The sequence below is a fragment of the Notamacropus eugenii genome, chromosome 4 (assembly GCF_028372415.1).
Source record: "Notamacropus eugenii isolate mMacEug1 chromosome 4, mMacEug1.pri_v2, whole genome shotgun sequence".
Lineage (NCBI taxonomy): Eukaryota > Metazoa > Chordata > Mammalia > Diprotodontia > Macropodidae > Notamacropus > Notamacropus eugenii.
This window is the reverse complement of record NC_092875.1, coordinates 28,485,393-28,511,845: the sequence shown is the minus strand read 5'-3', so window position 1 is coordinate 28,511,845 and position 26,453 is coordinate 28,485,393. Positions and strand designations below refer to the sequence as shown.

Below are 26,453 nucleotides of genomic sequence, written 5' to 3'. Positions count from 1 at the left end.
AATGAGCCACAAGTGGGACCCTTCTCATGTCAACAAGCAATTCACTGCATAACATCAAGGTCGCACCACTTTGCTGTCAATTTCTAATGGACTTAATACATGAACTTTTAAGAACTCTTGAATCCATGTCTGAAAAGCACCACAAATTCCTACAAATTGAAGATGACAAATGTAGGCCGAAGTGATACAAAATAATTCAAGACCTATGACTCAGCTTGTTGTTACTGAAGGAAATGTAGAACCCGTCACAGCACTTGGCTAATTCTCTTGCAAAACACAGTCCAGTATCTTGATGAACCTAGAAATACCAACACAGTCTTTACCGCAAAGAGGAGTTGAAGCCTCAGATGACAGGCTATACAGTACTTGATGATCTCAAGTGGGAAGCTGAGAAATTTGGACATATGCCTTCTTTCAGTATGGATGCAGAATTAATTTTAACATGAAATTAAATCAATAAGCATTTATTAAATGCCCACTACGTGCCAGGCATTGTGTTATAGAAAGACTAGAACAAGAAGGAAGACAATTCTTGTTCAGGACTGTTACTGCCCAGGAAAGCAATTCCCATACCATTCATGTGTCTTCAACCACAAGGGACCAGACAGAGATTTCTGGTTACAAGACAGTTTCCTAACAAATCTGCTGTCACTGCAAAGTTCATTATCATGAACCCAGTTCCCCACAGAAATGCAGTATAGTAGAAAAGATTTACGATTCAAGACACCTGGGCTTCCTACACAAGTCATGGCCCTTTCCTTTGACTCAAGTTTCCACACCTGGACTGCATGATCTCTTAAGACCTCAATTCTCTGTGAATGATACCACCATTCTCTTTTTTCCTTTTTCTTGGTGAGGCAGTTGGGGTTAAGTGACTTACCTAGGGTCACACAGCTAGTAAGTGTCAAGTATCTGAGGCCAGATTTGAACTCAGGTCCTCCTGACTCCAGGGCCATGCTCTATCCATTGTGCCACCTAGCTGCCCCACACCACTATTCTTCAATCTACCCAAGCCCCAAACTAGGACTGATTCTTTCACTGAACAAGCATTTACTGAGCACTGTCCAGGCACCAAACTTGTTGGTTTCTCCTTTGAAAGGTCACAGCACTTCTTAAACTGTGGGTTGCAACCTCCAGTTTAAGAAGCACTTAAGAGATAGAAAACAGAAAGTTTAAGAAGCCCTGGTCTACGATCTCATTCCATATCTCCCCACTCATTACCACCCTAGTCCTGGCTGTCATCATCCCACATCTAGCTTGTTAGAATGACCTCTTTCATGTCAAGCTTTCCTACCTCTAGCCCAATCTGCACACTGCTACCATGCAAGTGTCTCTTAAATACTGCTTTCATCAGGGTATCAACAGTTTCAGAAAACTGTAATGGTTTCCCATTTTTTACTGAATCAAGACCAAGTTCCTCTGTTTGATTTTCAAGACCCTTCAGATCTGGCCTCCTCCTATCCATTCAAACACACTTCCTACCACTCTCCAATAAATTCCTTCTGCTCTGGGTGGGTTCCCACATCCTCGCCTTCCAGAGTTTCCTTACATTGCCCTGGATCCTTGGAAGGCCTTTTCCTTATTTACTCATTTATCAAGGTTCAGCCTTCAAGTCTTCCCTGATTATCACTGCCCTCCATGATTCTATTCCACACATGTCAAGAGCTCTTTTAATCTATGCTACATAAAAGAGAAATGAACTGTGTGCTTCTTGGATTATTCGGTATCATGTCACATGTATTAGTTTTGTCTCTAAAAAGAAACACTAAATCGCTTCGGGGCAGGGGCCAAAGCACCCAAGACTGGGCATGTAGCAGGTGCTCAAACACTTGGCTGGGTATACAGTTGGTATTAACCTCTAGAAATGTAAACGAGAACAAGACCTAGATATCAAAAGATTTTGTTTTGACATCCTTAGCGAAGATCTTAATTTAACTTTGTCTCCAAAGTTCAAATAAGCATGTGTCTACTCACAGGGAACAGGGGGCCAACAGTTGAAATTAGTAAATTTCTTAAATGATCATAGGACCTCAGAAGTTGTCCAGTCACCCAGAAGGGTGAAGTGACTTGTGCTGGGTCACCAGGTAGGAGGTGGCAGAGCAGGATGTGCTTGGGGCCTCTTACTCCAAATTCAGCCTTCTTGCCACTGGACAACTACACTCAAATAAACTTCTGTGGGCCTCTCAAATACGGGACAAAATGGCAATCTTTCTGGTGACAGGTGGGGATACAAACCACTATACCAATAAAGTTGGGCAATGCTATTGTAAAACCTTTTTAAAAAGAAAAAAGCATTACCAAAAATTTCATTAAAACATGTTTTCTTTTATCAGTACAATTGAATCATGATTATCTGATGGTGAGAAAAGGCATATAAAAACCCAAAAGGTCAAGTAAGCCCAAACTTATGTGCTTTGGGCTCAGAAATGTCTTCTCAAACTTATGGGTATGTAGAAGGTCAGGCATTCAATGCCTCTGTCCTGGCCTATTGTAAGAACTCAGAACAAGACTCCCTGCCTCCAGTCTCTCTTTTCCAAAACATCCCTTGTAGAGCTGTCAAAATAGTTGAAGGAACTGGTCTAACCTCTTCAAAATCTTCAGTGGTTCCTTATTCCTCCTAGAATAAAACACCAACTCCTGAGCCTGGGGCTGGGGGCCCTCCATAACTAGCTGCAGCCTCCCACCGCAGGCATTCCTCTCATTTTTCCCTCTTCACAAGTGACCACTAGCTCTTTCCCACACTGAAACAGGAGGCTGTGGCTGACATTCCCCTGGTGCCTGGCACACACTCCCTCTTCCTCTTTGCCCTTCCAGAATTTACTTAGATGCCTCTGAAGCCTTTCCTAATCCTCCCAAGGAAATCTCTATTTCCTCTGCCCCACCACAAAAGCATGGCAGGGCACCGATATGTGTACATATTGCACTGCCCCCAGTACACTAGTTGAGAGAAAGCACCATGTTGTTTTTCATTCTTCTATCACCAAGGCTAAAACAGCATTTCATACGTAGCAGCTGCTTACAAATATCTGTTGGACTGAATGCATGGTACTTCAAACAAAATGAAGTCTAACTATATGGATGGAACTCAGAAGGAGGGAAAAAGTCCTAGTCTTCATCATCATGACCTGTGCTACCTCTCACCCCCACCACTCCCACACAGTCAAACTCTCTGGCTTTTACCCAGACCTGGCCTAACTTCTTAGACTGCTAGCAAGTAGTGGTCTGATTTACTTTTACTTAAGTAAAAGAACAGCTAAAAATACTTAGGAGAACACAAAAACAGGATCTTCAGGGAGCAATCAGTAAGCGCTATGGCTCTGAGTGTTGGTTACATGCAAAACCCAGTATCAACACTCTGCTTTCTCTAATGCACCTCATAGGCAGCATTCTTAGATCATAAAATTTCTGCTTGGGTCTTACCCTCACATACTCACTATTCTGGGGCCAAAGGAGGAGGAGAAAATGAAATCACTCATTAAAAGACCTATTAGGCAGAAAAAGCAGGCAGGCAAACAGAGGCCAGGTTTTTCCAATGAAATTTTAAACTTGGTAACAACTCTGGTGGGAAAACCTTCCAAATCATGGAGCACCTTCAACACACCTTCTAGAAATGATTCATGGTCCTCAGGCCGCTGAAGGAATGCCTTCAGATTCTTCAAGATCTTTTGCTGTCGTAGGAAATAAAGAATCTTCTTGGCATAGTATTTCCAGGTCAGAGCTTTCCTAAGGAACCAAGTTTATAAAGAAGTAGGACTGAATCATTTTTAAAGACTCATTTAAAGACATTTCTTATTAACCCCATCATAACAAATGGGATGTTTAGGCCCCACTTCATTTTAAACACACCAAGTATAGGGGCTATTTGATACAAGAGTATACAAAAAAGAACTGGAAAAAAATCACCCAGGTCAGTCAATACCACCTTGTATTTAGATAACTGCTGACTATTAACAAAATGCACCACCTCACTTTCTTCTCACGGCCCCGTGGTTGGGCAGGACAGGAATAGTACCAGCCATAGTTACATTTCTTGCATTTGCAAGGTACCACATATTAAATCAGTTAGGCAAGAAGGTACAAAATATAAATCTTCCAATTTTCAGACTCCTCTTCCTGCCTGAGGTCTTTATTGAGAAAAGGGGATGAGAAACAGGGACCGAACATGTTAAAGGTAATGGAGGGGCAGCCCCAAAAGACTGGTATGAGGCTGCGTCAGGGCCTTTGGTGATATCCCTCTATGGATAATGGATGTTATCTGCTGGCATGTGGGTCTCACCTTAGACAAATACTTTGTCTTAAAAACTCACTAAATGCAAATGGATTGAAATCTGCAGATCACAAAAGGTGATACAACCTTTGTGAAGAACTTTCAAATATTCTGACACTGCCTCAGACCCATGCCCACTCACTCAAACCATTTCTGCTTCCTACTACTGTTCCCCAGATAGGAGACCCAAAGGAAACAAGTAAATGAGGTCAGTGTCCTTCTGTGATATGGAATCTGGGGCTCCTTCCTCAGCCCCTGTGAAGAGAAACAGAAGGCAGAGAATCATTTCTTCTTATAAGCATCCTGTATACCTTAGATCTAAGAGACATAAATTGATTTTAGTTTTTAGGTCTGTACAATATCGTCTATGACAGCATTTTTACTTTAAAGAGAAAATAGGATAGAAATGACTTCTGCTTTCAGTTAAGGTCTAGAATAAGAACAGGGGCAGCTGGGTGGTACAGTGGATACAGCACCAGTGCAGGAGTCAGGAGGACCTGAATTCAAATTTCACCTCAGATGCTTGACACTCATTAGCTGTGTGACCTTGGGCAAGTCACTTAACCCCAATTGCCTCATCTTGGCAATTCATCATTCTGATGACTCTGGAGGAGAAGTGAGGCTGGTGACCTGCACAGCCCTCCCTCACTCAAAACAAAGTCAAGTGCAAGTCATGTTATCATTTCCCTGATGGCTTGGTCTTCTTCAGCAACAAAGGATGAACACACAGAATAAGAACATCTCCACAATGTCCCATCTTATATCCCACTAGTGGATATTTGAATGTGTGCTCGTTTTAGGAATTTCAAAATTGTTTTTCTAAAGCAGGAGTTCTGTGAACTTAAAAAACTTTTCCTTTGCCAACCCAGAAGATTATTCTGAGCATGATTCATAGGCTTTATGTGACTGTCCAAGGGGCCCATGACACACATGTGGTTGGTTAAGAATTTCACCCTAAAGGGAATCCCTAAATATTTTTCTCCACCAGCAAAATCCCAACATCTCTAGAGCAAAAAATCTTTTCAAAAACACACGGAAGCATGTGATCCACTCATACTTTTAAACATTCTGAAAATGAAACTTTATCATGGAAAACAATTTACAAAACAGGATGAGAAACAAGTGATGAAAGCCCTTTCTCCTCCTCAGTCAAGTCTCTACATAAAGCAAGTAGGCTGCCCCTTGGGAAATATGAGTCTTGTAATTTAATGAACCAAAGTAAAAACCTGACCATTGTTTCACTACAAAAATTCCCCAAAGTAGTATGGAAGATCAACTAAGTCAAATTGGAGAAAATAACAACTGTGCCCAAGCCCAGGTAAAAATGCATCAAATTTTTAATAATTTATAACATAATTTTTTGAGAGTCAGGATGGGTTGTAGGATTCCTCTGAGAAGTATAAAAAGGAGGCCTGGAATTGTATTCTGGCTCTGCCACCATGTGACAAGGGATGAGTCACTTCACTTCCTGACCCTCAGTTTTCTTACCTGTAAAATGAGGACAATTAAAATTATGCTACTGATACTTTAGGGATTTGAAGAAGGTATTTTGTAAATTTTGAAGAAATTACTACAATTACATTAAGCTCTACTAACACATTTAATGCATGATTCAAGACTTCACAACATTTCATTTACATTCATTCATTTACAGAATTTACTTTGTAAATTTTGAAGAAATTACTACAATTACATTAAGCTCCATTAATACATTTAATGCAGGATTCAAGACTTTACAACATTTCAGGAACATAAAGCGAGGTATGCTGTAATCTTATTTACTGGGATCAATCTTTCAGACATAAAACTAAATCAGGTACTTGCTCAAAGATATCAAAAGACAATTTGCCTATAAAGCTGGTCACAAGATCTACCAATGCCAGAGAACCAGGTGTTATCTCCCCTCCGGCATGCACAGAGGGCAAAGGGAATTCTGTTGAGACTTGTACAGTGCGTACGATGTTAGTCTTTCTGCTGTGGCCAAATGAATCTATCTATTATCAAAGGGCAGACTGGCCCTCCTCCTTCAAGACGAAGTAAAACATTTTCAGGAGTGCATCCCCACTCTCCAGGTAAACAGGGGAACTGAATGAACCGTTCCTTAAACAAAATGGAAGGACAGCTTCACAAAGGCTTAAATGTACAATGCAGGGTCAAGGAACAAGAAAGTAAAACAATGCCAACATAACAATAACAGAAGGGAAAACAAGACTGATGGACACATTGATCCGTGGAACCACCGATCTTGGCTCCAGGAGATGGAGGGTGCCGCTCCCTTTCCCTCCTCTCAGGCTAATGAAGTGGATGGTGTCAGAGGTGGCCAATGTGTTGGTTTTACTTAAGTTTGTTTTGTTCCACAAAAAGCTATATTGACTGGGAAGTGGGAGGGTGGGGAGAGAAAATGAGTTTTGGAGAAGTAGTAATGATTTTAAAAAATCAGTAAAATATTTTTTAAAGGGCATCAAGGTAGAAACAAAAAGAATTAGAGACAGAAGGAAAGCCTTGTATGATACGGAATAAAAAGTGAAGAAGGACAGGAGACACTGGGAGCTAAGTGGCCAGTCTGAGGGACAGCCTGGGCCCTCGGAGGAAGGATGCCCTCAAGTGCCATCAAGAGAGATCCCTCAGGAAGAAGAGGCGGGTGGTGGTAGCTGGGGACTGCCTGGAGAGGGGCACCCAAAGCCAGCACTAAGGCTCCTCCAGCATGGAGTCAGGATGAGATAATGGAATGAGTTAGGAAGGAAATGTCTAGTTGGCACTGAAAGCTCAGGCAAAGTAGGCCTCAGGCCAGGTGCAGAGGGCCTGTGATGGCAGAACGACTGTCAGTAACCTGTGAAAGAATGTGGTGAACAGGAGAGGGGCAAGAGGACCAGAGAAAAGGAAATGCATCAATTTCCACAAGAGGTACACCAGGAAATTCTAGGCCAGTGAGTTTAACTTTGATTCTTGACCAAATTTTCGATGACTAGAGGGATGGCTTGTCAATAGTTTTCAAAGGAAGGCATAATAATTAAAAACAGTGAAGTACAACTTCACCAACACTACGTGATGCTAGAAAGACTTTGTGTCTTTGTTGGAAGGTTACTAGACTGATAGAAAAATGCTGAAGATACAGTTTCCCTTGATCTCAGCAAATTTCCCAGATTAACCTTGAGGGAATGATGGAGCAATGTGGGCTCGATGTATTGGTAGGGCAGATTCTGGCCTAACTAAATGATCACACCCAAGAGTGAGCATTAACAGCTGCTTGACAATGGGGACAGAGGGCTCCAGTGGAGGGCTCCAAGGATCCATCTGTGCCTGGCCCTGCCAGTGCCTCAGAGGAAGTCACAGACAGCACACCTCAGATTGTCAAAAGTAGGAAGCTGGGAAGGAGAAGTGTCAAAATAAATGGTTACCAGAAAGTCTCAACTGTCTAGAAAGATGGGAATATAACAAGATTAAATAAAATAAAAATAAATATAGATATAAAATTTATACTTAGCTTAAAAAAAAACTCAGTTTCCAAAATACAAAATGGGGGTAGTATGGTTAAATGAATAAAAATTTGGGACTTCAGTGGGCTGCAAGGTCAACAAGTACTTAAGTCTATAACTCAGGTTCCTGACAAAATTCTGAAATGGGAGGTGATAACTCTAACTCTGTCAGGAGTATTGTGTTTAGTTTTGGGAAACCCACTGTAATAAAGACCTGCTGGAGAGTACCCAGAGGGTGACCAGGGTAGGGATAGCACTGGGCCATACTCTGAACAGAACTGGACATATTTAACTTGGAGAAGAAAAGAGGTGGGGAGGGGCTGCCTTACAATTTAGAAGACATCTAGGCACTAAGGACTGGTGAGAAGCCAGTAAATCCTTGCAGCCCACTGGAGGGCAGTGGCTGTAGTTGGGCGGAAAGGCAGTGGTGATGGGATTAGCTGCTCAGAAAGCTTCCATGGCTCCCAGTTAGTGCTGGGATAAAATACATACCTTGGAGTTACTTAAAGCTAAACTGCCCCACTCTAGTTCCCACTTTCCTTTCCAGGTTTATCCCACATCTCTCCCTTTCTTGAACTCTGTGGTCTGGCCTCCTGGTGTTTCCTGATCTTGACTTCCCACCTTGAGCCTGAGTTGCCCAGGCTGCTCATCTCCACCTCTTAGAGTCCTGACCTTGCCAGGGCTCCCCATGGGGACCACCTCCCTGTGATGCCTTCCTGATCCTAACAGTAGCTATTGGTGCCCTCACCTTTCTGAAACTCCCTTGTAGGGCATTCTCCGGGGGTCATCTTCCCACTGTATGTCACAAACTTCTGACAGCAAGAGATCATTTCATTCTGGCTCTGCTCTCAGTGCCCAGGGTGAGGCTTTGTCTAAGTATGGACTTAAATGATGTCCACTGAGCTGAAGTGGATTTGAAGAGCTGCCCTAGGGAGGGAGGATACTTGTTCTATGCAACCAGATGGAGAGGATGAAGCCAAGAGAGGCAGGGTTAGGTTTAAGTTAAACAGCATCCTCACAACCAGGGGTCCCCAAAGGAAGAGGAGCTGCCCCTCCCTGCAAATCTTCAAGTGAACACTGACTGACCATTTGTTTGGGTTGGGTCACATGTAGGCTGGATTAAATGGACTCTTAGGTCACTTTGAACTCTGTGATTTTACTCTTTTTTAAAAGAATAATTGGGATTAAGTGACTTGCCCAGGGTCAGTAAGTGTCTGAGGCCACATCTGAACCCAGGTCTTCCGGACTCCAGAGCTGGTGCTCTATCCATCATGCCACACAGCTGCCCTCCCCTTTTGTAAATAAAAAGAGCCATCCTGCTGACTTACCTTCCTTCCATATTAAGGATGGACATCAGCTCATCCTCAAAAAAGTGTCCTGGGCACCCAAGGTCCTCAATGTCACTGAAGCCATTACAAGGGACCTAGAAAAGGGAAAAGATGCAGACAAGCAGGACTGAACCACAATCTGATTTTGGCATTTTCTTTTACTTGAAAACAAAGCTGCCTCACTTTTACTAATGTGGTTGAGACTGCCATGGTGGTTTTCTCTTATCTTGAAATATTAAAATAGGGATGTGTGGCTGCCAAGATATGAAAGTGCACAGTCACCAGGTCCATGACGATGTATGAGTCAATCACGGTCTCAAAGAGAAGCAAAGGTTTGAATGGTATCCTCTAGCCATATTAGGGTGCTGTTAGTGGCCTCCCACAAGGCTGCACCTTGTAGTGACTCCTGATTCACAGCACCTGATGACTGTGGCAGGCTGCTCTCTTCAGGAATTCTTTTCAAAGATAGCAAAAATAAATAAACAAATGAATGAATGAATGAATGAATAAATTAATAAATAAGTAAAGGTCAATCCTTGAAAAAAAAAGGCACCGAGAATGTGAGGCTGGACTAGGAGCTTTAGCCAAATTAAGCACCAGCCCATGTCCACTCTCATGCTGCATCCTTGCTGCTGTTAATTCGCTCACCTTGGATACAATAGCACTTAAGCAAATGAGGTCTGGGGAAATGGAGAATGGTGAGTTATAAAAACAGGCCGCTGTTCACCCAGGGCATAGCCATCTGACTATGAAAGAGGTGAAGTGCAGCTAAAACAGTCAATGAAATTTAATTCAACACATTTATTAATTGCAAAGATGTGCAAGTCCTGTGCTAGGTAATGCTACAACACTAGGAATAAAAGGAGATTTCTAAAGTACAAATCTTGAGGATTTTTTTTTAATTTTAGGGAAAGTTCCAGTCAAAATTATTTTGTGTACAAACTCCATATTCTAATGTTACACTGCGTAAAGCAATCTAAGCAGCATTACAGAAACAACTCTGTACAGTCCCTGATATAACTCATTGAGATGTCTGCTGCCCATAAAACAACTCCCCTAGGTTTATTTCCTTTTTCAAACCTTTCTAAGAATCTTGAGATCATAAAGGATTTGTAATTCCCGGGGAATTCCCAACGTGGGATCTCACTCTATCCACTGATGGCTTGGCAAATGCTAAAGAAATTTCCGAGACACAGAACGTAAAGGGATTTGACCAATGTCATACCGCTAACAACAGAGGTAGAACTCAAACCCAGGTTTTCCTATCCTTAAGTCCACTCAGCCCAATATCCACTATCGTAAGTATCTGCAGCGAGAATGTTGAAGCCATCCTCAATTTACTAACTCGAAGTCAAATCAAAGTCAGAAAAAAAAGAAGGTGGCAATCAACGAAGTTACAATACTCAAATTAAGCAAAGGATGACCACTTTTGCAAGCCCAAACCCTCAAAAGAATCTATCTTTGAAAAATGTTTTTAAATGAATGACAAATCTACAGAGAAAAGATTTTAGGGAAAGGGGAAGGAGAGTAACATAGGGGAAATTTGAGAAATGGAAAAACAAATGATTAATGCGAATTTACTTTTTTAAAAAGAGAAAGGGGACACACATACAATGTGAATACATTAAACTATACACACATATCTACACTGTATGTATTTGTACACACATATATATATTTCCATCCACCTATATGCATACAGATACAACTATTTTTTCATAATAAGCTAAGTTATTTGGTGAAGAATTTTTTGAAAAATCCCAAAAGGCACTATGTTCCGAGAGAGTGTTAAGAACTCTACTCAGACCACATCTACAGCACCACATTCACTAAAGAGAGTGGAAGTGAGGTGCGTGAGGCCCAGGAATGGGGAGCTTGCCCAAAAGGAAGCACAGGGAAAGACACAGGAGAGCCATCTTTAAAAGTCTTGAAGGGCTGCCACAAGGAGAAAGGACTGGGCCTGCTCTGTTTGGCCCCAAAGGATCCTTTATCCAGAAAGTGCCTGAGCTAATAATTTCTCTTTTCACTGGAGTATTTAGTAATCAGAGGAAGAAAAATTGCTGTCTCTGAGATATTTATTGTCTTTTTATGTACTGGAGCTAAAGCTAATGGTTTTCACTGTCATTTAATAATGTTGACTCTTTTCTGTTCCTTATATAAATGAGAAAAAATAAGTATCTTACTTTATTAAAGAAAAGAAAGAAAGCCAAGGATACCAAGAGGAAGTTGGAGGCAAATTTAGGCTTGATGAATTATTCCTAATCATAGAACCTGTAACAAAGCACTGGAATGGGAAGTCTTGGAAGGCAGGGGGCTCCCCCCCACCCTTGGAGGTTCTCCCAGTAGAGACTGGACGACCACATGACAGATTTCCCACTGGGGCCTGAAATGGAGATGATTTCAATGGCATGAGGAGTAGCTAGAGGCAGTGGAAGCCTCCCGCCTGCCCACTTCCCACCTGGGCAGACAGGCCCTAAGCACACTTGGAGGGCTGTATCATGAGGTCCTTACGTGCTCTGCAAAGAACCGCTTAGAGAAGGAGGCGACCATCCTTCGGGCTTCCAAACCCGCATTCTGCCGAGCTTTGTACTCCTCCAGCCAGTTCACTCCCTCAGTGTGACTATAGTACTTCAGCAGGGAAGGCCACCTACAAAAGAAAGATGTGTACTCAGTGACTGCCTCAGGAAGTTCCAAGGCATGAGTGCTTGGTGGGCTGGGGACAAAGATATCATACGATAAAGCAGTACTTTATAGGACAATCCCCTTGAGCCCTCCTGCCAAACAGGGCTACAAGGGCCTGATGCTTTAGAGAACAAGAATGTGACTGGTCTTTATTATCAGTCAATCAATCAATCAGTTTTCATTAAGCACCTACAATATGCCAGACACTGTGCTAATCCACAGGGATACAAAAAGGCAAAAAACTGTTCCTGCCCTCAAGGAATTTACAATGTCACAGGGGAGACAACAAACAAATACGTACAAACAAGCTACATACAGGATAAATGGGCAATAATTCAGAGGGAAGGCACTAGAATTAAGAGGGGTCTGGGAAATTCTCTGGTAGAAGGTGAGATTTTGGTTGATACTCAAAGGAAGTCAAGGAGGTCAGTAGTCAGAACTAAGGAGACAGTGTTCCGGCCATGGGAAATAGCCAGAGAAAATGCCCAGAGCTCAGAGATAGAGGGTCTTGTTTAAGAAACAGTCAGGAGACCGGTGCTGCTGGAATAATAGGCAGTAACATATAAGAAGACCAGAAAGGTGGGGGGAGGCAAGTTATGAAGGGCTTTGAATACCAAACAGAGCATCTTGTATTTAATCCTGGAGGCCACAGGGAGTCACTGGAGTTTACTGAGTAGGAGGTGACATGATCAGATTTCCCAAAATCACTTTGGTGACTGAATGGATGGATACTTGAGGCAGGCAGACTGACCAGCAGGCTGGTGCCATAGTCCAGGTGTGATGGGATCAAGGCCTGTACCTGAACAGGGGCAGTATCAGAGGAGAGAAGGGGGCGTATTTGAGAGATGGTGCAAAGGTGAAATCAACAGGTATCGGCAACAGTTTGGATATGGGGAAAGGGTGAAAAGGAGTGAAGAGTCCAGGATGACTACCAAGTTGTGGGCCTGAGGGATGGGAGGATAGCAATGCCCTCAACAGTAATAGCGAAGGTAGGAGTGGGAAGGATGGTTTTGGGGGGAGAGATGATGAGTTCCGTTTTGGACATGTTGAGTTTAAGATGTCCACTGGACACAGTGGCTGTCCAGTTTAAAAACATCTGAAAGGCAGTTGGAGATGTAAGACTGGAGGTTGGCAGAGAGGTTGGGGCAGGATAGAACTTCGGTCAGACAGTGTAGTCTGGAGAAGGATCCAACAAAGGAGACTGAGAAGGAATGGTCAGTTGGTAGGAAGAGAACCAGTAGAGGGAGATGTCCCTAAAACTTAGAGAAGACAGTATCAAGGAGAAAGTGATCCACAGTGTCAGAGGCTGCAGAGAGGTCAAAGGGAGTGAGATTGAGAAAAGGCCACTGGAGGATCAAGTGAGCATTTTTTTCAGGATGGGGAAAACATGGCATGTTTGAAGACAGTAGAGAATGAGCCAGTGGATAGGGAGGGATTGATAATACAAGGGCCTGCTTTATAAGATTACACAGTGGCTTTGGCAAATACAAAGTGAACTAGTCCCTGGCCTAGTGAGGCTCCCAATGTAAGGGAAGATAGACAAGATATGAATATTTTGGAAACTGAAAACCTACAGATGGGAGGCAAGCCAGATAAAACCTTTGTGGGGTGGTCAGATATGAGGAGATGAGCTCCTTTTGGAAGGAGTAGAACAATGAGAAGTTGTGGACAGGCAGGGTCAATGCAGGAAAGAAATGTTCTATTAAATTCAGTAAGTAGTCATTAAGCATCTGCTACAGCAAGGTGTCTTGAGGTACTAACAATTTTTTATGACAGTTCCTACCCTGGAAGAGCTTGAATTCTACCAGGGCAAGAAGAGTTCAGTGAACTTGGCTGTTTTTTTTTTAAATACTTTAATAAGTGTATTTCAATATAAATGGCTTCTTTGTATGGATTTTATTCTATGCATTTAAGAATATGATTCTAAGAAATGGTGCATATATGTCACCTGACTGCCAAATGGGTCCATGATCCCATCAAAGTGGAGAAGCCCTGGCCTAGGGAGATGTAAATGTATGCACCCTATGGGAAGAGTGGACTGGGGTTACAAAGGAGAGATCCAGGAAAAACTGAGGAAGAGAATACTTTAATGGAGTAGACAGCAGCGGAGCTGGGTCTCAGAAGATGAGGATTCTTAAAAGCAGATATAAAGAAGGGGTTATTCCAGGCACATGTGTCTCCTGCATGGATCCATGGAGATGGGAGACTGCATACTGTGCCTGGGAAAAAGCTAATCTAGAACAGAGTATCTCAACAAGATAAAGGTGAATTTATCTGGGAAAGCTTAGCTGAAACCAGACTAGGGAGGGCTTTCAATACCAGGCAAAGGTGTCTGTACTTGTATGTAGGGAATGTCAATGAGTAGGGTAGTTGACATGGTCAGAAGGAGGCCTTGTGAATATCACACTGGCAGCTACTATAATTCTCTATGTGAAGGATGGACTGAACCAGGATAGATAGGAGGAAAGGAAACCAGTTAGGAGGATATCACAATGGTCCAGATAAGAGACAATGGGAGTCTAAATTAGGATGGCACCAGTATGAGTGGCAAGATGAGGATAGAGGTGCCATATAGATCGAATCACAAGGATTTTGGTAGTTGGTGAAGAGTCCAAAGGCTGGTGGTTTAGCAAAGAAAAAAGGGTCCAAAGGTCTTGAGTCTTGCTGATTGAGAAAGTGGTCGCACTAAGCAAAAGAAACAGGAAATGTTTGTATATGGGGACAGAGCAGGGGAGGACTTGAGGGAGATGATTAGTTCAGTTTTGGGCATACTGAATTTGAGGTGCTTGCAGAACATCCTAGTGGATATGCCCAGAAGGCAGCTGGAGAGGTGGAACTAGGAACCATGAAATGTAGGAAAAGAAACAATTTTTTATGTACTAGGTCTCAGGTTCTTGAAGGCTACTTAGCAAATCAATGTAGCAACAAGCATTGGGCAAACTCAAGTAGGTTCTGCCCAAATGGAAAGTTTCGGTGCCAGACGGTTGTTGTTGTCTAAAGACCAGCTTAGGAAAATAACAAGACTTGTTCCCGGTAGGATGACCACTAAAGCACTGGTTCTTTAGACATGGCGACCCATGAAATGAAGAAACAGAAATGGTGTTCCATTATGTAATGATGATGGTGGAAAAAGGAGCCTGTGATGAAAAGTTCAGGTCCTGGATCATCAATTAAGTCAGATGTTGATCTTCTCTACAGGCCATCTTTGCCCAATGACCAATGAGTGGACGTGCTACTAGAAGAATGGAACCACATCCATGCTGACATTCTCAATGTCAACGAGTAAGAAGACAAATTGTAATCAAAGAAATGATATTTAGGAAGAGCATGAAACTTATCTATGAATCATGACGTGGGAGGTGAACAGGGACCACCAACGTGGGGGCTTCTCCTAATCATGGTGGGTAGGGCTGCAAGGGACTTTTGGAGAGATGAGCAGAATGGAAAGGAAGGGCCCAGCTGGCATTCCCACAGCTGCCAGTGGGTGGCGGAGCTATGACTGGAGCCCAGATCTCTTGACTCAGGTCAGTGTTCTATCCACTGCACCAGCCCCCTCATTTCTAGTCCTCTCTCTCCCCATATCTTGCCCATCAGGGCCATGCTTGGGAAAGATGCAAAGGTCTAGTGCAAACAACTGCAATCCGTGCCCAATAATACTGCACAGGGTGGCCTTGAACACAAACAAGCAGATCTCTGGGTTTTGCACTGCACTCAGACGGCACCCCTCGTCCTTAATGCTCTGACAGCACTCTGTGTGGCTCCCTCCTTCGTTATCATTCCTCTCACCCTCTGGTGTGGGCCTGGAGGATGGGAACTGTCATTTCTGTCCTGGCTCCCCATCACTCTGTACAGAGTAACCTTTGAATAAATATTCCTTCAGTGGCTTTAGAGCTGAAAGGGACCTTCAAGAACACCCCGTTCAACATCTTCATCTGACACAAGTGGAAATTTATGCTGGAAAAAGCTAAATTCTCTGAAGGGAAACCGAATAAGGCATGAACTGAGGGGGTCAACCCACTCTTAGCCCAGCCAGGTTTTTGTCCTACCTAGGGGAGGAGCAGGTTTAGAGCAGAAAAGTAGGGGAACCACCCCCCAAACTCTGTAGAGGGAGAGGGCTTAGGAGGCCAGTACAAAGAGAAACAAATGGAGGGGTCTCCTGGGAACTAGGATAAGAGGGTGGGTGGGAAGCGCTGAAGAGCAAACATAGAATCAGCTTTAGTGTTGGAAGGAAGCTGGGAGGTCTTCTGGTAAACGCCCCTCGTTTTACAAAGGAGGACAGTGAAGTTCAGGGACCAAACAGCGGAGCTATATTGGAAACCAGGTCTTGACTCCAGATTCAGCACTAGTGCGCTCTGGCCTCTCCTTTGAGGGAAAGGGGCCCAGCTGCTGTGGGCTAAGGAACAGGCTTGGGGGAGGCGGTTTGAGAGAATTCAGGATCAGAGATTTAGCACTGAAAAGAACTTGAAAGGTCACTTACTTCAACGCCTTTATTTTATAGATGAGGAAAGTGAAATTCAGATTTGGGGACTTGCCCCAGATCACACAGTTAGGAAGAAAGATGGGATTTGAACCCAGGTTCTCGGATGCCAAACCTTGTACATTTTGCACTGTACAGGAGAGATAGCCAGGTAGCAACAGGGGAACAAGTGCTAGACTTGGAAGTTAACAATCCTACTCTGCCATTTATTTATAGCTGTGTGACACTGGGCTTCACTAAGCCTCTCCCAGCCTCAGTTCCCTCATTTGTTAAATGATAGTAATAATAACTACCAACTTAAAACCTCACTGAAAGGGCTGTAGTAAGGCCCAAATGAGATACCATATGTAAAGCACTATGTAAGTCCCAGCTAATTATGAGGATCAAATTAGATAATATATAGGTAATATGATGTAGCCAGAGTGGTTCAGTGGATTAAGAATGAGGCCTGGAGTCAGGAAGACCTGAGTTCAAATCAGCCGCAGATACTTCCAAGCTGTGTGATTTTGAGTGAGTCACTTAACTTCTGTTTGCCTCAGTTTCCTCATCTGTAAAATGAGCTAGAGAGAAATGGCAAACCACTCCAATGTCTCTGCCAAGAAAACCCCAAATGGGGTCATGAAAGAATCAGACATGACTGAAATGACTGAACAACAAAAATAGGTGATATACAGATAATATAATTAAAAGACATAGATAAACACAGGTAATATAGAGATAATATAACTAAAATACATGCTAATTACTATGATCCAATGAAATGACATGTAAAGTGCCTTTCACAAAATAGCTTAAAATATGGGATTCCAGGCAAGTTATTTAATCTCTGTCTGCCTTAGTTCCCTCACCTGCAAAGTAGTAGCTGAATTTCATATAACCCTTACAACAATAATGCTAGCTAACATTTATATAGCGCCTACCACGATCCAGGCACTGGGGTAAGGGCTTTACAATGAATGTCTAATGTGATTCTCACAACGACCTGGAAGGTAGGTGCTATCCCCATTTTACAGATGAAGCAACTGAGGCAGAGGTTAAGTGTCTTGCCCAGGGTTATTTCTGAGGCTTCATTTGAACTCAGGTCTTCTTGACTCCAGGAAGAAAATGGAAATAATGAGGATGAGTACAGCCTCCACCTCCCAGAGTTGTTATGAAAATTAAAGGTGAGGCAAGCCTTAATGAGCTATGTAAATGCTAGTTATCATCCAGCTACTGGTGAGATTTTGTGCTTTTTTGTATCCCCAGAGGTGAGCCGGTGCCCGGCTCTACAAAGACAGGTAAGGCACTCCCTGCCCTCAGGGAGCTCACAGTCCACAAAGTGCAAACGTCTACTTTAAACAGTGCCTGGCAGCCAGTAGGCGCTTAATCAATGCTGGCTGCCTGGGCAGGGCCCGGTGCCTTTGGGGTCCCTTTGTGTCTTTGTACCCCCAGCGCTCCAGGGGGCTGGGCTGCACAGGTGAGCGGATGGGCGGAGGCCAGGATGCCCACTAGCAGAGGCGAGGACCGGGTGCCGCCCACTCAGAATGTGATGGGGGCGGGGCTGCAGCTTGGGGGCGGGGCCCGTGGCCAACAGCTGGAGCGCAGGCGGCCGAGCCGGCAGCGAGGGGCGGGGCGGAGCTGGGGCTCGGCCTGAGGAGCGGGGGCGGGGCCTACGGCGGGCCCAGGGCGGGGCCTACGGCGGGCCGGGCTAGTGAGAAGACAGGCCAATGGAACGCCCAGGCCCGAGCGGGGACGCGAGGCGGGCAGGCCTCCAGGGCGGGCCCTCGGCGGACGGGGCGGGGCGCGGGCTGGGTGGGTCCGGGTCCCGAGGCCCTCTCACCTCTCTCGGAACTGCCGCCGCCACACGTTGCCGCCGCCCTGGCACAGCTCGCGCAGCCGCCGGCAGGTGCAGGCGACGTGGCCCAGGTCGGCGGCGCCCAGCGAGCGGCAGCACAGGATCAGCTCCAGCAGCTCCCCGGGCAGGTCCGTGAGGCCCAGGGCCCCCGGGGCCGCCACCGCAGGGCCGTCCCCGGCGCCGGGGGGCGAGGCCGGCTCCAGGGCCGGGGCCGCGGCAGGCCCCGCCGCCGCTGTCCCCTCAGCCGCCGCCATCTTGATTGTGTACCTGGAGACGTCACGGCGTTCCTACCCGGACGTTAGGGCGCGTCGCCAAAATCCTGCCTAACGGTCTTCAGACACGTCGCCTTAGAGCGCTGCATTGAGGGAGCGTCGCTAAATTATCCGTGCCCTTAAAGAACGTGGGGACCTTCGTGACGTCAGCGGAACGAATCTCCCCAAGCCCCGCCTCCCACGTGCTCTATTAAAGGCGCAGGAACCGAATTCCAGATTAGACCCCCTGCCGCGTCGATGCAGGGAAATTTGAATGTGGAATTGGAGGAGCACAAAGAATCTCTGATCTAGGACCCCAGGTTTCCTTGCAGCTTGCCATCTGGGGGCCACAGACCCCTTTTCCAGTCTAGGGAAGCCCAGGGACCCCTACTCAGAATGTCTTTAAATATATGAAATAAATACAATATTTTGAAAAACAGCTGTCAAATTCACAGACCCCGGGCTAAAAATAACCTCCGTCTGAGGGGCTGGGGCCTCCACGTTTCTCTCCAGATCTTAATCCTATGGGATCCCCTCATTTTACAGAAGGGGAAACTGAGGCACAGATCTATATATTTTTAATTATAGATCACAGCTAGAGTTTGCACTTGGATCATCTCTTCTGATTTATCTAAGACCACAGGTCAGAATTTGAACTCAAGTCCCATGATTCCATTTATTAACTGTGTGATCTTGAAAATCACTTCCTCTCTCTGGACCTCAGTTTCCTTGTCTGTAAAATGAGGGGGTTAGACTGGGTGATCTTCAGGGGTCCCTTCTAAGTCTAGCTTTGTCCTCCTATAGTCACATTTTATATCTGTACAAACTGAGTCCCTGAGAATCCTGTCCTTTGTCCAATATCGTTCAGTCATTTTCAGTTGCGTCTGACTTCGTGACTCCATTTGGGGTTTTTTGGGCAGAGATCCTGGAGTGGTTGGCCATTTCCTTCTCTGGCTCATTTTACAGATGAGGAAACTGAGGTAAACAGGTGACTTGTCCAGGGTCACCCAGCTAGATTTGAATTTAGGAAGATGAGTCTTCCTGATTCCTGGCCTGGCACTCTGTCCACTAGATGATAGTAAATGAGTGAACAGGGGAATCCAAACCAGGTCCTCTGACTCTAGACCTTTGCACAAAACCATCTTTTTTTAACTTAATTTTTTTTATTATGACCAGTTTATTTTTGTTGTTTTTAATATCACCTTTATGTACCCAGTATATACCTCTCCCCTCTGTCACCCAGATATCTATGCTTTGTTTTTGTTTATATTTGCTTTTTAAAATAATTTTTCCCAATTACATGTGAAGGTAATTTTAAATATTTTTTAAAAATTTGAATTTCAAATTCCCTCCCTTTCTGTCCCTCCCCCCTCCCTGAGCGGGTTAGCAATTTAATATAGGTTATACATGTATGATCATGCAGAACACATTTGCACGTTGGTTGGTTGGTTGTCATCCTTCATTTTCAAAGAGGACCAAAATGACATCACCACGATAAAGTGAAGTTTCAGTGTGTCCGACTGGCTGATCAGAGCAATATGAGCTCAGAATGCTCTACCACAGCTTTGGTGAATATCCCAAATTTGCACATCCTGTGTTTACTTTGTGCTGTCTCAATTCTGCTTTGCTCAAAGAGCACAGCCCCCTTTCTGATGTGGGCACACCATGCTGAGTGGTCCTGTGCCAGTGTCTACCATGTTGCACAGTCAAATCCAAAGTTCTTGAGAGAGACCTTGAGAGTGTCCTTGTATCTTTTCTTCTGACCACCATGTGATCAATCACCTACCCCATGTGAGTTCTCCATAAAATAGTCTTTTTGGCAAGCATATATTTTGCATTCAAACAACGTGGCCACCCCTTTGGAGTTGCGCTCTCTGAAGCAGAGTTTGAATGCTTGGCAGTTTAGTTCCAGCAAGCAGCTCAGGGTCTGGTACCTTATCCTGCCAGGTGATCTTCAGAATCTTCCCAAGACATTTCAAATGGAAGAGATTCAGTTTCCTGGCATGGCACTGGTAGACTGTCCATGTTTCACAGATATACAACAATGAGGTCAGCACAATGGCTCTGTAGACCTTCAGTTTGGTAGTCAGTCTAATACCTCTTCTGTCCCAAACTTTTCTTCAGAGCCTCCCAAACACTGAGCTAACTCTGGCAATGCATGGATCAACCTCATTGTCAATGTGCACATCCCTGGAAAGTACACTACCAAGGTGAGTGAACTTATCCACAACATTCAAAACTTCTCCATTTGTTGTAACCAATGATTCCACATAAGGATGGTGCGGTGGTGGCTGATGGAGCACCTGTGTTTTCTTGGTGTTAATTATTAGGCCAAAATCAGCATAGGCATCAAAGAATTGATCCATGCTTTGTTGCATCTCAGCTTCAGAGGCTGCGTTGAGGGCACAATCATCTGCAAACAGAAAATTATGCACCAACACTCCCTTCACTTTGGTCTTGGCTTGTAGCCTTTTCAAATTGAAGAACTTACCATCAGTACAGTAGTTGACCTGATTTGATGAAAATGATACAAGATACTTACACAGTAGATGAATGGAATCCTAGAGGAGACATGGTTGGGGGGGGAGGGGAGAGGGAGAAGGTCCTCTAGCCAAAGGTGTGATTTGAGCAAAGATTTGAAGGAATCAATCACCAAGCATTTACGTATACCTATTATATGACAGTCACTAAGCTAGATCTTGGGGATACAAGAACAAAAGTGAAACCAGACTGAAGTAAGAAGGGGAGAGGACACCTGAAAGGGATCAATGACAGGGGAAGGGAGTGTTGATCTAGGAATGGAGCCCTGGGGAAGTCCACTGTCACCCCCTCAGCTGCCTGCTGATTGTCTTATTATCCCCAGGACAGAAAGCCAGAGGTGGAAGGGCGAGAGGAAGGCAAGCTAAGTTCCAAGTCTCAGCACCAGGGTGACTAGATGACAATTTATTTTTCAACAATGGACAGCTACTCTGGGAGACAATTGTGTATCCATGGGAATACAGAAACAGACAAAATACTGAGTTCCCTCAAGGCCTGCAACTCTTACAACTTATAAGTCCTTTTGCCGTTGTGGACTTGTGTCCAACTCGTTGTGACCCCGTTTGGGGTTTTTTGGAATAGATACTGGAGTAGTTTGTCGTTTCCTTCCCCAGTTCATTTTACAAGTCAGGAAACTGAGGGAAACAGGGTGAAGTGACTTACCAGGGTCACACAGCTAGTTAAGTATCTCAGGCTGGATTTGAACTCAGGGAGATGAGTCTTCCTGACTCCAAGCCCAGTGCCCTACCACAAGGGAACTTCTGAAACAACACACTGGGATGTACCGTTTCTTTTACTAGGGGGTAACAACACAGACTCCTAGATAAAGAACTGAAAGGAATCTCGGAGCCATCCAGCCCAACCCTCTCATTTTATAGATGAGGAAACTGAGACTTGGAGAAGTGACACCTGCCCAGTGTCATGCAGGTATGTGTCAGGGGCAGGATTTAAATCTAGGACCTCTGGCTTTCCACTCTACCATGATACTTTTATTTGATTGTGCTTTGTTTTTTATTTTCATTTTATCCTTAGCAAAAGGGCTCCCCAAGTGCATAACACTAATGCAGTTGTTACAACAAGGAAACTATTCAAAAACAGCAATTAACAGTTTAACCTAACTGGAAACAAATTAAATAACTGTACTTCCTTTCACTTAAAGAAAACCAGGCAAGTTAATAAGATATTATGAGTCATTAGCTAAGGGATATTTAAAAACCCAGAGCCCTGGTCAGACCACATGGTGTGCACTTCTGGGTGTTCTTTTTTGGCAGTTACAGGCTGGAAAGCAATCAGAGGCAGGCAACAGAAACGCCGAAGAGCTCCAGGGTCCTTGTATGAAGATTAATTGAAAGAAGTGGAGACTGAAGAAAAAAATAGCAGAGAAAGAAAACTATAGGCTGATTTCCCCAGTGAATACTGATGCAAATTTTTTTAAATAAAATACTGGTAAGGAGATGACAACAATATATCACAAGAATCATACACCATGAGATTTATACCAGGAATGGTTCAATATTGGGAAAACTATCAACATAACTGACCATATCAATAAAAAAATAGATAGAAATCATATGATTATCTCAATAGTTAATCAAAAGCTTTTTACAAGATACAACATAGCCATTCCTTAAAATGATAAGTGGTATCTATCTAACACCATCAGTAAGCATTAACTATAATGGGGATAACCTAGAAGCCTTCCCCATAAGATCGGGGTAAAGCAAAGATGCCCATTATCACCACCATTCTTCAATATTGCACTAGAAATGTTGGCTATGGTGATAAGAGGAGAAAAAGAAATTGAAGGAATTAGAATAGGCAATGAGCTATCATTCTCTGCATATAATAGGACAGGATACTCAAAGAATCCTAAGGAATCAACAAAAAAACTAGTTGAAATTAAAAAACTAATTGAAACAACTTTAGCAAAATTGCAGGGTAAAAAAAAAGAAACTCACCAAAATCATCAGCATTTCTACATATTACTAACAAAGTCCAACTGCAAGAGATAGAAAGAGAAATTCTATTTAAAATAATTGTAGGCAATATGAAGTAATTGTGAGTCCATCTGCCAAGACAAACCCAGGAACTATATGAAGACAATCACAAAACACTTTCCGCACAAACAGAGTCAGATATAAACAATTGGAAAAATATTAGTTGCTTATAGGTAGGCCAAGTCAATATAATAAAAATGATAATTCTACCTAAATTGGTTTCCTTATTAAGTACTATACCAATCAAACTACCAAACATTATTTTATAGAGTTAGAAAAAAAAATAACATATTTAATCTGGAAGGACAAAAGGTCAAGAATATCCAGGGAATTAAAGGGGGAAAACATGTGAAGGAAGGTAGCCTAGCCATATCAGATCTCAAACCTTATTATAAAGCAGTAATTATCAAAACAATCTGGTACTGGCTAAGAAATAGAGTGGTGTATCCATGAAATAGATTAGGTACAGAAGACACATTAGTAAATGACCATTGTAATCTAGTGTTTGATAAACCCAGAGACCCCAGCTTTTGGGACAAGACCTCACTATTTGACAAAGACTGCTGGGAAAACTGACAAACAATATCACAGACACTAGGCATTGACCAACATCTTACACCAAATACCAAAATAAGGTCAAGAACGGTATGTGATTTAGACATAACAGCTAAACAAATTAGGAGAGCAAGAAATAGTTTACTTGTCAGATCCATGAAGAAGGGAAGAATTTAGGACCAAACAAGAGATAGCATTATGAGACGTAAAGTGGATAATTTCGATTATATTAAATTTAAAAGTTTTTGCATAAACCAAACCAATGCATACAAGATTAGAAGGAAAGCAGAAAGCTGGGAAACAGTTTTTATAGTGTCTATGATATAGGCTTCATTTCTCAAATATATAGAGAACTGAGTTAAATGTATAAGAATACAAGTCATTCCCCAATTGTTAAAGGGTCAAAAGATATGAACAGGCAGTTTTCAGATGAAGAAAGCAAAGCTACCTAGTCATATAAAAAATGCTCTAAATCACTATCGATTAGAGAAATGTAAATTAAACCAACTCTGAGGTACTACCTCACACCTATTAGATTGGCTAATATGACAGAAAAGTGAAATGATAAATGTTGGAGAGGATTTGAGAAAATTGGAACACTAGTGGTGGAGTTGTGAACTGATCCAACCATTCTAGAGAACAGTTTGGAACTGTGCCCAAAGGTCTGTAAAACTGTGCTTACCCGTTGGTCCAGCAATACCACTACTAGGACTTAATCTCAAAAAGATTTTTTTTTAAATGAAGGAGGGCAGGACCTATTTGTGCAAAAGTATTTATAGCACCTCTTTTGTGGTGGCAAAGGACTGGAAATTGAGGGAATGCCCACCAACTGGAGAATGGTTAAACAAGTTGTGGGATATGAGTATAATGGAATACTATTCTGCTATAAGAAATGATGAGCAGGCAGACTTCAGACAAACCTGGAAAGACTTATATGAGTTGATGCCGAGTGAAGTGAGCAGAACAGCAATGTTGTACAATATTGTACAATGATCAACTGTGGATGATTTAGCTGTTCTCAGAAAAACTGACTCAAGACAATTCCAAAGAAGTCATAATGAAAAATGCTGTCCACCTCCACAGAAAGAACTGCTGGAATCTGAATGCAGATTGAAGCATACTATTTTCACTTTGTGTGTGTATGTGTGTAATTTCTTTCTTTTGTTTCCATGTCTTCTTTCACAACATGACTAATATGGAAATGTGGGGTGTAGGGTGTGTTCACGGTGGACCTGTACCTTTGGTTTAATGGCTGCCAAGCCCTTTTTGGGGCTCTTTCCACCTTTGGTGTTCACCTGTTCCACTCAACTTTCATCTGTGGCTCCAAGAAGCAATAGCATGCGCAGTGGCCACACCCCAATAAACTGTTTCAGCAGACGGGTCAAACCAGGTTGAGGGTAACCAAGGGGTCTCAAACTCATTGGTGAGTTAGGGGGGTGTCTACCCCAAGCATATGAAGACGTCCTCTGGTAGAGTGGGTGAATGAGAACTGTGCTAATTTTGGCCTAATAATTAACACCAAGAAAACACAGGTGCTCCATCAGCCACCACCACACCATCCTTATGTGGAATCATTGGTTACAACAAATGGAGAAGTTTTGAATGCTGTGGATAAGTTCACTTACCTTGGTAGTGTACTTTCCAGGGATGTACACATTGACAATGAGGTTGATGCAAGCATTGCCAGAGTTAGCTCAGTGTTTGGGAGGCTCTGAAGAAAAGTTTGGGACAGAAGAGGTATTAGACTGACTACCAAACTGAAGGTCTACAGAGCCATTGTGCTGACCTCATTGTTGTATATCTGTGAAACATGGACAGTCTACCAGTGCCATGCCAGGAAACTGAATCGCTTCCATTTGAAATGTCTTGGGAAGATTCTGAAGATCACCTGGCAGGATAAGGTACCAGACCCTGAGCTGCTTGCTGGAACTAAACTGCCAAGCATTCAAACTCTGCTTCAGAGAGTGCAACTCCAAAGGGGTGGCCACGTTGTTTGAATGCAAAATATATGCTTGTCAAAAGACTATTTTATGGAGAACTCACATGGGGTAGATGATTGATCACATGATGGTCAGAAGAAAAGATACAAGGACACTCTCAAGGTCTCTCTCAAGAACTTTGGATTTGACTGTGCAACATGGTAGACACTGGCACAGGACCACTCAGCATGGTGTGCCCACATCAGAAAGGGGGCTGTGCTCTTTGAGCAAAGCAGAATTGAGACAGCGCAAAGTAAATGCAGGATGCACAAATTTGGGATATCCACCCCAAAAATTCACATGGAATATCTGTGTGAATTTGAAAACGTAGGACAACAACCAAGTATCTCCTACAAGCAATCTTGTTTGAATGTTGACTTCTCCATTAGAATGTTGTAACGGGACGAGTTAGAGCCGACACCTATCCATTTCAGGACGCCACGCTGAGAGCCTGCCTAGATAACCTAGGGGCTTGTCAGTAGGGGTGGAACTAGATGGATTTCAGGAGGAAGGGTCTTATCTTTGTTTGCAACGTGGCAGTTCTTTGTCCTGGCTCCGGATGTCCAGTGGAGAAGACACCCATATAAGGAAAGGTGATAGGTGATAGGTTCAATGTGAAAGGTGATAGGTGATAGGTCCAACGTAAGGTTTAGAAATGTACGTAGTTAAGACTATATATGCATGTGATTTAGATGAATAAAGTGGAGTCTTCACCACCTTTGTCTCTCGCCCCATTTCATTACTCACGAGATCAAGGCCTCTTGCCGGACAAGAGCCTTGGGTCGGGGTCAGGGGTTCCCGTAAATGGTCTAGGGTACCCCAACAGAATGTAAACTCCTTGAAGGTGTGAAGGCACTGCTTTTGCCTTTATGTCCTCAATACCTAGCGTGGTGTCTGGCTTAATACCATATTTCACTGTTTACTCATCACCAACCCAAAATTATTGCACCCTGTTTTTTCAGCCCCAAAATTGGTTTATAATATAGAATTCTGTTCATCACACAGCTTAAAAGGTAAGTAGGGCAACAAATGCATATGGATATGTATTTATCTCTCACCTTATTGAAAT

The 26,453-nt window shown here is 43.4% G+C and overlaps 1 protein-coding gene across 2 annotated transcripts in view; it reads right to left on the bottom strand.

Annotated features, from left to right (window-relative positions):
- FBXO21 (F-box protein 21) overlaps positions 1–18,665 on the bottom strand; it is a 41,246-nt gene extending 22,581 nt beyond the window's left edge. The window contains exons 1-4 of one of the 2 annotated variants that reach the window (XM_072600326.1): positions 18,332–18,665; positions 11,583–11,718; positions 9,072–9,166; positions 3,602–3,723 (exon numbers count right to left, since the gene is read on the bottom strand). In XM_072600326.1, coding sequence (XP_072456427.1) covers positions 3,602–3,723; positions 9,072–9,166; positions 11,583–11,621 — 256 coding nt within the window. In that variant the 5' untranslated portion in view covers positions 11,622–11,718; positions 18,332–18,665. The other variant, XM_072600324.1, reaches the window with a different exon arrangement.
- Between the last annotated feature and the right edge of the window lie 7,788 nt (positions 18,666–26,453).